General features: G+C 44.2%; 1 protein-coding gene across 2 annotated transcripts; it reads left to right on the plus strand.

Annotated features, from left to right (window-relative positions):
* Positions 1 to 1,495: 1,495 nt before the first annotated feature.
* Positions 1,496 to 8,949, plus strand: LOC3290266 (uncharacterized). Of its 2 annotated transcripts, none has more exons than XM_061641704.1 (3): positions 1,496 to 2,324; positions 3,580 to 3,683; positions 8,092 to 8,949. In XM_061641704.1, exons 1-3 carry the CDS (start codon positions 2,114 to 2,116, stop codon positions 8,266 to 8,268), a joined length of 492 nt encoding a protein of 163 aa, XP_061497688.1. In that variant the 5' UTR covers positions 1,496 to 2,113; the 3' UTR covers positions 8,269 to 8,949. The 2 variants fall into 2 exon arrangements, with proteins under 2 accessions (XP_061497688.1, XP_565289.3); XM_565289.4 differs by having other exon boundaries at positions 1,534 to 2,324; positions 8,503 to 8,949.
* The last annotated feature ends 878 nt before the right edge of the window (positions 8,950 to 9,827 follow it).

A 9,827-nucleotide genomic window follows, 5' to 3' on the forward strand; every position in this document is an offset into this window, starting at 1 on the left:
CGATTTAGGCTTGCAGAAAAATAAGCCTTTGGATGTGTTTACCTGCAAATGCTCGTATTTTCTGTAATAACCTATTCTAGAAACCTGTCGTTTCATGAGCTTTTCTGAGAACTTCTAAGCTTTTCACTGCTTGCATGCAACACTTGCAAACAACATGCAGTACACGTGGTGCTAGTATCCCTTTTTTGCAACAGGTAGCGTAACAAAACAAATTTTACCAAAGCGGTTTGCTTTTAATAAAATGATGAAAAATGTATATAGGGAGAAAAAAGCTTATAGGAATAAGGCAACGAGAAGCAAAATACATCAATTAAAAATATTAATATGAATATTATAATTGAGTAATAAACATTTAATTAGAATAAAGACATCATTGTATTTTTTTTTATTCAGAAAGAACGGCTTCCGCCGTATTGCTTCACAGACATCATTGTATTCCCACAACATCTTATTCACTCACCTTATTTCTCTTATTATGATTTGCTTTTATTATTTGAGCATCTTATCAAATTCACTCTAATTTTATCAATAACCATCCGAAAAACACATTTTTTGCGTAATCGAGATCAAATCAATTGCTTGTTGATAACACAGTATAAGCTCCTCGCACGTGGCTTATCAAAAAAACGGCAACATAACGCGCTCGGTACAAATGCCACCCGAATCGCCCATGTGAAACTGTAAACTTTTTCCCCCATAACGTTTCATCTGACGTAGGGTGGGTTTTCCTTTGCCTTGTTGTCCCTTTTGTCGAACAAAACAACGTCTGCATGTGTCTATACCCCGCTCCACCCAGACTGGTCTTTCCCAGCTACGAGCACCCATCCCGAGCTTGACGAAATACCAATTAAACTCTACACATTAACGGTATCGCACGGGGTGATCCTCCTACCGGGATCCCATAAATCAGACACCAGTCAAACAGCGCCATCGAGGGACAGACCCGTCAGCCGCGTGTGAGACCGCGCCACCGAAACCGAGCCCGAAATTCAGGCAAATCTCCGGATCAAGCGACCCACTTGAACCGAAGGACGTAGAAGCTTCCGGACAATGGGGTGATGCTCCATCCACCCAGGACATCCTTTTCCTTTTTTTTATCAGCCATTTTCCTTTTTTCGAGTCACTTTTTTGTGTTCCCGTCTCTCTTCGCACACAATCAAACACAGCAGCAGCACCCGAGTTCGATTTCCCGTCTCGGTGACCCATCATTAATTACTGTCCCCGTCGATTCACCTTCCAACCCCCTTCTCGCACCATGCTTTTGCTATACACACCCGCACAACCCGGCAAAAGAGCAGTCACACCAGACGGGACCAACTCGGTGGCATTGGCAATTAATGATTTTATGAGCCCAAAACAAAGCCAAAGCCCTTGCCAACACGGTGCGTGTGCGATTGTGTGTGTGTGTGTGTGCTATCGGAGCAGGCTCATAAAATCCCATATCACACCAGCGCCCCTCCCAGCCTCAGGTTGCTGGCCAGCCCTGGGAAGCTTTCATCTAACGGGCGATTATCTTGATCCGGTAGGCCTCGCCGCTCGCCTTAACTGGACCCGGGAGCGAGCGAAAGGCATCAATTGAACGGTTTGTGGCGTGCCGTAAACAACAAGTGTCGATTGTCAGCCACCCCGACAGTCCTCTCGATTCTCTCTCCATACCTCCCTCTCGTCATACAAGTGTTCGCATTTCCATTGTGTGCCGGTGAAACTAAAAGTCAATTAGTGTAGTTTCCGAAGATTGTTGCTCCTTTCCTTGGGACGCGAACAAGAAACCCGTTCATGCGTTCGTGCGTGCGTGTGTGTGTGTGTGTGTGTCAATTATCGAATCCTTTGCTTCCTCGCTTTATGAGCCGACTCTTGTGTGACTTTTGTGTGTGTAATTAATACGAGCACTTCACCAGCCTCTGGCAGAGGCTTCGGTTACGGTTGGAGGAACAAAGTTTTCCACCCTCCTTTCCGACACAAAAGACGTTTACACGTTTTGGTCTGCGAAGACGCACACCATTATTCGCTCATTATCCTTCCGAGAAAAAGGGGTTGCGAGAAACAGGATTTCCCTCCAGAAAAGTGCATCCAAGACATAGTGGTGTGTGTGTGAGCCGACAAAGCTGAAGCAATGTTGCGGCACAGCCAACGAGCACGCAAACGCAACCAAGTGGCCGGCCTGCCGGGCATTGCGGGCATCCTGTTGATCGTCGTAGGATTAGTGGGAAAACTTTGCACCGCAAATGCGGCCACCACCGTCCACTACCAGCGACATGCTGCACCACCAGCCAAATCGACGGCCACGCCCGCCCAACAGTACTTCGATGCCGTTGCACCGGAAGGTAAGGGTGATCCGTACCGCTCAAACGTCTTTCCACAGCAGTTGAAAGCGCTAAGCCCGGCGTGGCGTTGCAACCAACTTTCAACTGCTTTTATTAGTTTTAATTGCGCCTCGCTCCGTCAAACCCGGTGGCTCGATGAATGTTTGGAATTAGTTTTCCCAACACACATTGGTCACGCATGGCTGCGGGCGAATGCAATTATTGTCCATTCCCGGACAATCCAATGTGCCCGGTGTGATGATGGTGGTGATTCAAAATGACCCATTACTATTGTCACTAAGCACAGGCCGTTGCATTTGCTGTGTTACAAGTAGAAAGGCAACACACAACAGAAGGATTACTGGCCATCCTGCCGGCTTCATTTCACCTCTGTTTGTGTCGTCCGCTTTGGTTTATCTTTAATTTATCAATCGAGCTCGTTATCACCCATAATTGGTTCACGTGCGTGTGTGGCTGATTGGTCGGGGTATGATTTATTGATGGAGCTAAATTTGATCGATTAAACCACGTTCGATTGGGGTGGCAGTTTTCTCATGATTCATGCGAAAGTGGGCCAGAACGGGGTGGGTTTTTCAGGCATAATTAACCTTTTTTTAATTGTAATGCTTTAGCTTGTTTGCGAATAGGTGCCTGAATTATTCGCAGTAATGATAATTTAATTATTTTATTAGGGCTTAATTTGTAGTTAGTTTTGTGTGAGACACTTGTTAGGTTTAAGATACCTATAATTTCATTTAATCGGTATTCTAAAGTTACTTCGTATGGTGTAGATTGGGCGTCGTAAATCAAGAGATAGTTTTTCTAATCACTCACTGAAGAACAAAACATAGTTTGCATACCTTCAGGCGCTTAAAAATAAGAGAAACTTCGAATGTCCGTCAGCATTAACCTTAACACGAGACTCTCTTCATTAATTATCCATCGAGATACAATGCCCAGCACCTCAGCAGGTGCTTCACTCTGTATGATCTACTGAAACAAGCTTTCCAGAAATAGCTGTTAACTAATTGCACAAAGTTTGCAAAACCCTCCGTCTTCGAAGAGTGCCGGTGCAGCTGCCAAATGCCCCCCCTGGCGCGATAAAGGCACAGTACTTAGACAAAGATTGATTAGAGCCATAGCATAGCTATTTGCAGAATGTGCCTTTGGCGGTGATTTTCACGCCACCCCCTGAACAAAGCATCAATCATGATCCGATGCTTGATTCGATGACTAAACCATATTTCTTCTCTACTCCCGATTCCAATCCTGGCAGATCGAGAAAACTTCATAAAATACCATCTGGACAGGGCACTGGAGGAGCGTTTGCCCCGGCACACGAGCAGCATACCGAAGGACTTTGAGTTCGTTGCCTTCCAGGTGAGACACTCAGCTTCAATCATTCAACCTTTTTTCTGCCCCGCAAGAGCTTCAAGCGTTTAAATGGGATGATGGAAATCGGACGGCACTGTTACGCAGCTCTGCTTGCCTTTCGCCAATGACGTCAGCCGCAGCTCACCGGGTCGCTCATTTGCGCTTGTCATAATATTGTTTTTCCTACCACCAACCACCGAAAGTCTTTATGGAAATCAAACGGCGAAGGTCAACCATTCAAAGTCTGAGCCCTGCTCGACCAAATGCAGCTTGCCTCTTTTTTCGCTTCTGTTGCATGTCTGCTCGATTTCAACTTCTTTGCCACTCATTTTGTTTCGTTTTCATCTGAACTCATCTGAATAGTGTCTGTCGTGTCTGTCGTCTGGGAAGCTTTTGTGCCGATGAATGGTAACGGAATGGGTTCAAGGGGGAAAGAGGGTTTGAAGTGTCGTTCATCTTCAATTAGAAATCGGACCTTTTCGAACAGGAGAACTGCATTTTGCCACTCAATTACGGCCCGACAAAGGTCGGGTTTGTAATGTGCTAACGGGTGTGACAACGAGCTTGGCCATTGCAGATGGTAGAACGGATGCGAAAACGGAGCGTTGACAGATGAAAGGGATCCATCGTTTAATTATCAGTTAATTAATTCTTTGACGAGGAAACTCTTACACTCTAACGTATCAGCTAATCAATCAATATACGAATTTGATAACAACAGTTATCAGAGTATGTCAATAAGGATGAATGTTCCATTTCAAGGAGCGAAGCACTGATCATTTATCATGATTGCTTTGAAACAACCTTTATTACATTAGTCCTTATAAGCTTGAATAAAGGTTATTATCTAACTTTCGCATTTACTGTTTTTTTTTTTAATATGTATATGTAATATGTATGTATTTTGGTAAGCTGCTATTTTAGCTCTACGTTGAAGAAACAAAACTATGAAATAGATACAACAATGTACCAAAATAATCAATCAATAGCACGATGCACTCTTACTGACAGATAGCTTCAAAGAAACGAACGCCAGCTTCCTTTCATTAACACTTGCATTACCACACCCCATCGGTGTCAATGACGAATGGAACTCTCCAAACCGGACAAAACTAATCCAAAAGGCACGAAGTTCAGTCGCCACAAGAAGGGCAAAGTTTTTGATAAACTCTACCACACATTTCGCGCTCCCCATGCACTTCATCTGCCACTCGATCAGTCGTCGTCTTCCCTCCATTTCCTGTCACTACTGTGTCTGCTGCTTTGTTCTTTTCGATTGACATCTCGACCAGGGGGTAGCATCGTGCTCGGTTCCCCCACTCCCCCTCCTAACCCCGACAGCAACTTTTGCCCGAAAACTTTGAGTAGTTTCACCGGAATCAATTTGCACAGTTCATTAAAGCTGTCCCGAGTCTGGCCAGTTCGCAAGATTGGTCGCATTGCCTCTTGCCCTAGCTGAAACTTACTCCTAGGTTTGAGTAGCCCGATAAAGCAGCATTACTGCTTCCTTTATCAGGTCACAAGGGTTTGGCCAACAGTGGACTATAAAAGCCATACCCTCGCGTCTTGTGCTTCAGTGGTACTGCTTTCTGGTACGACAAACCCCCGGAGCTCTGCTCGGCTGTCTCGTGCAATTCACCATCTCTAGTGAGTTTGTGTGCGTGTGTGTGTGTGTTTATGGTGAAGATCGGGTATGAAATTTTCCGCACAGCAGCTTAATCCGTCCAAAATGGCATCAAGCCGTCCCGGTGCAAACGATCCACCCTCGCCGGCGCTGCGAGTCGTGCTGTGTATGGTTTCGTGGCAGCATTCGCAGCGGTAGAGCTTTCACGTGCGTCCCCGCTGCAATGATCCGGCTGACCTGCCACGGTTGGTTACCTTCACCGTGGCGACCACCGGGGCTGGCGGCAAAGATGAAAATTTAAATATAAATTAATTTTCCTCAATCCATAAGCGCCGAACGGTGCCGTCTTGGGCTGTGCAGTGCAGCGCGCCGATGCTTCGGTCGCTGGATGCGGACACAGCCTTTCCGGAGTGTGTCGTTCCAGCACAAGGCTCGTAAAACGTTACGTTCTGCGCGGTGCAAAGCTGTGTGTGTGTGTGTGTGTGTGTGAGAGAGAGAGAAATTTTATAACCACACTTAAAAGCGTCTTAGAAGGCGGCGAATGCAGCGAAATTGCCAACCCTTGGCGCCGGTTATGCCAATAATAGACGCTGGGGAGGTTACGCTGCTCAGCGGCTGCGTTGCATGGTTGGGAACGCTGCAAGGTTGCGAGCGGTTTGGAATGATCGTTTAATAAATTTTCCCATCTTGTGGTAAGGAACACTCGTGATGAAGAAGCAGACAAATAATTATAAAATTTGCACAGCCACCTTATTTTTTCCCACGGCTTAGATTTGTTTTTAGATTTGTAGACTATTATCTTTACAAACTAAATATTGGGCCGCGTTTTAAGCGTTTTAAGATCGTTGGTTAAAATTCCAGCCTGTCAGCTGTTTGCATTGTATAGCAGTTTTCGAGCAGCTATCAATGTGGGTATAGCATACAGGTGGGATTATCCTAAGGCATATGTATGTAGAAGGCTGATCTTTTATCGCTTCTTCTTATGAATGAAGATTTAAAAAAAGTTTTGTGTATTCTTAAAGGTACCAGAAAGCCTGTTTGAGACCACCCGCTCTACATATACATTGATTCTAGATTCTACCACCTGATCTTTTGAATGCACCTTGGGATGAATGAAAAACACGACCTTGTTATGAATTTTTTTCGAGCAGGCACTCGAATCTAATTCTAGCATTGAGGCTGAAATAATCTAGGCTGAAAATCGCAGGCTAGTTTTGAGTGTGGTTTTGTATGGAGTGTTGACATGATTTCAGCCATCAACTGTCAAAATCTATACAAAAAAGCTGACTAGTATCGTGAAGGGCCCCATTATTGTATTAATTTTTTTTCGGTTCAAGGTAATGTGGCTTACTAATGGCTTACTAACCAATGGCGCATTTAACTATTACACAGCTATTTGCTACAATATCTTTAAAATGAAATGGGATCTTTTCGCATAGTGTTAATTGTATGTTAGGCAAGAAATAATGCTCCGTTTTCTTCACTCTATCTTTGAATCGTCCAAACACGAATTCATCTATAAGGCTTGATCCTCGGCTCGATCGATTTCGTCTGTTATTGAAAACGATAGTGGCGCCTTTAACAACTCTCTGATGATCAGTTAATCAATTTTCAACGTTACATAATTATAATCTTTCGTGGCTGTAATTTATTTTTCCTGAACAAAAGGATACTATCAATAGTAATATAAATTTATCACAAAGGACAAGGCTTTTAGTATGAATAAAACTTCATTTAAAACGATCAATACGTTACGATACAAATCCAATATAGCTATATATTCGACTCAGTGAGCTACTGTGAATAGATTTTCCCGTTACATAAATTGCACTAAAAATGGATGCAAGTTTGGCTCATTGAGACCGATTTCTCAGAAAACTCTTTGAACCATTCTTTAACCATTTAAAATCATATTAATCAATAGTACGTGAGCAGACTAGCGCTCTCGTTCGACGAAAATCTGTTACATCCGGTAATCAAAAGGCACCGAACGAAACGAAAATATATCACCCAACATCAACAGGTTCTCCTTTTCATTTCGAATTTCGGAATACTCCTTCCAGAATCCCTTTACTGCACACACGTTCGATTCCGTAACTATTTCTACTTGAACGTTTTACCTACACAGACCCCCTATCGAATGATGATTATTCAACCATCGTCCCTTGCCTCAGTGCCGGCAGGCCAATCGATGAAACGTCCTGCGCACACACATTGAATCGATAATGATTTCCTGCCAGCTCGATAACGGACCAATGGCTACCAGCAGCATGATTCTTGTTCGCTCAAATTCACCCCACTCGCCACCACCACATCGAACCCATTGCAGGGAGAAAAAACACACACACACACCCGCACAGCACATTCATCTCAAATAACTGCATCCGTTTGCATTTCCGTTTGCTTCGATTTTGACTTCAAGCGTATGATGTCGCTATTTGCATTCCGGTTGATAGTTGCCCGCTCATCAACAGACGGCAAACATCGTGACCGAGGAGGAGTGGAATGTTGATTAATACATAGATTTTTCACTTTCTCATACCTCTATGTCAGTGTGTGAGTGTGTGTGTGTGTGTTTGGGTGAAATAATTTATCACCCAAACCCGGCGCAAGAAAGCAATCAGCTTTTCGACTTTCGTTTTTCTTTCGCTTCCCGCTTCCCAGCAGACAGATCAATTTCATCCGCTAAAGTTCTGCTGTCGGTGCAGAAACGAACGATTTTGCTTCTTCACTTTTTGCATCGCTTCGGACGCTTGGGTGGCTTGTAAACGTATGTCATCTCTTCCACAGCCCAGCGTAAGTGAAAATCATCTGGAGCTGGTGGAAGAACCGAACAGCACGAAGCTATTATCACCCGCTGCTGCCGTTGTCGTCACTGGCCCATCGTTCATTAGATATTCGATCGTTTGCTACCGGTCCGGATGCATCGACACGAGTGACATCGGTAACATCTGCTGCCCTTTCTGAGTGGACACTCACACTCCCTTTCAGCTGGGCGGTCAGACATGATGCCAAAAATAACATTCCAGCAAGCTAACCTACCCATCGATTCTCATAAATGCACATGGCAAACGATGCCCCGCTTTGCATCATACATACTGCTTCATGCTTCCGGTGGTAGCTGCATTGCCGCTGTAAATCCCAGCAATATCTCTAAACAGAACCTTTGTGCACCTTTTCCCCACCCGCACGCTGCGGCAGGACGCGGCCGAGCCGGAACATTTTTCCCTCAACCTGTTGGACCACTTTATGATCGCTTACGGTCTGTCGGAGCTGGATGTGTACGCGTTTGTGGCGCTGAATGTGATCTGCTTCCCTTCCGGCTGGTGCTTCGACCCGGACGATGTCGGTAACATTTGCTGTCCCTTCTAGAGCTTCGGCAGCCTGGGCGTGTAAATAGGACCTTGCAAGTGAAGCAGCGTAAAGTAAACATAGACACACACACGGATATGTATAAAACAAATACACACACACATGCTGAGCCCTTTAAGGAAAGCAGTCCAAAAAGGGCAGCAACATGGGCGAGATACAGCAAACCACATGTTGACAAAATTAACATCAATAAAACCAGAGCAAATTGCTAAATCAATTAAGCCACCCCAACGAACCGGGGGAAGGAGTCCCCCGTTTTGGGGGCACTTTATTTTACATCACCGTGTGTGCTAGTGTGGTTTTTTGGTTCTGTGTTTTGTATTTTTTTTTTCAGCCCTTCAGTGACACACTTCCGTCAGCACACACGTGCCTCGCGTAGCGCTGAGTTGTCGCTAGCCGTTAAAATTTTAATCGGAGCCGCCTGTCCGCGTTGGCCCAACACACCAACGCAACCACATCCCTTCACTGACTTGACGATCCACAGTTTCGATGACAATGTAAATCATTCCCAACCACCGGTGAGTGTAATCAATCACCCAAACTATACCAGAAAACCATTGTCCGGCGGGAAATTTACAGCTGATGGATCTGTGTTTTTGCTGCGCTCCGTATCCTGCAGAACGAAAGGGGCAACGCAAACACCGGCCAGGTGCTGCGTACGGGTGGCTAATTAAATGTAGCTAATCGTGTTGGTTTCCATTATTGCAGCAGATAATGGGATTTTTTGTCTTTAAATCATAATTAAAAAGTAAATTTAAATACAATATAGAAGTCACGTGTTGTTTGTTTTGTTTCTAGTTCAACGGTATCAAAGGTAAATGGGGTGGTTTAAACATATAATGATGACTGCATTAGCTGATTATGTGATGGTGAGTGTTTAATTAAACTATAATATATGGCTCTGCTTTACTCCTGCTACATCATTGATACTTTTTTATATGAAATATCCTTACGATTTCATGTGTAATCTTACAGTGACCAACAAAATTAAATTTGCACTTGAATTTTTGTGATTTGAATTTCTTTGCTAAAGATTGATAAAATGCTATAAATAAACCACTTTCTCTGAAATATCATTCATTGTGGACTCCTAAGTGCAAAAAAAACAACAATGCAAACAACATTCAGGAGTTTATTCAAAGCAAAATCAACGC

Source organism: Anopheles gambiae, chromosome 2 (assembly GCF_943734735.2).
Source record: "Anopheles gambiae chromosome 2, idAnoGambNW_F1_1, whole genome shotgun sequence".
In the NCBI taxonomy this organism is placed as follows: domain Eukaryota; kingdom Metazoa; phylum Arthropoda; class Insecta; order Diptera; family Culicidae; genus Anopheles; species Anopheles gambiae.

Excerpts from the sequence above, each read along its gene's own strand:
- LOC3290266 (XM_061641704.1), top strand. The coding sequence starts at position 2,114 with ATGTTGCGGCACAGCCAACGAGCACGCAAACGCAACCAAGTGGCCGGC. Across the intron at positions 2,325-3,579 it reads CGATGCCGTTGCACCGGAAG|ATCGAGAAAACTTCATAAAA; the intron begins GTAAGGGTGATC and ends CAATCCTGGCAG. Across the intron at positions 3,684-8,091 it reads TTGAGTTCGTTGCCTTCCAG|CCCAGCGTAAGTGAAAATCA; the intron begins GTGAGACACTCA and ends TCTCTTCCACAG.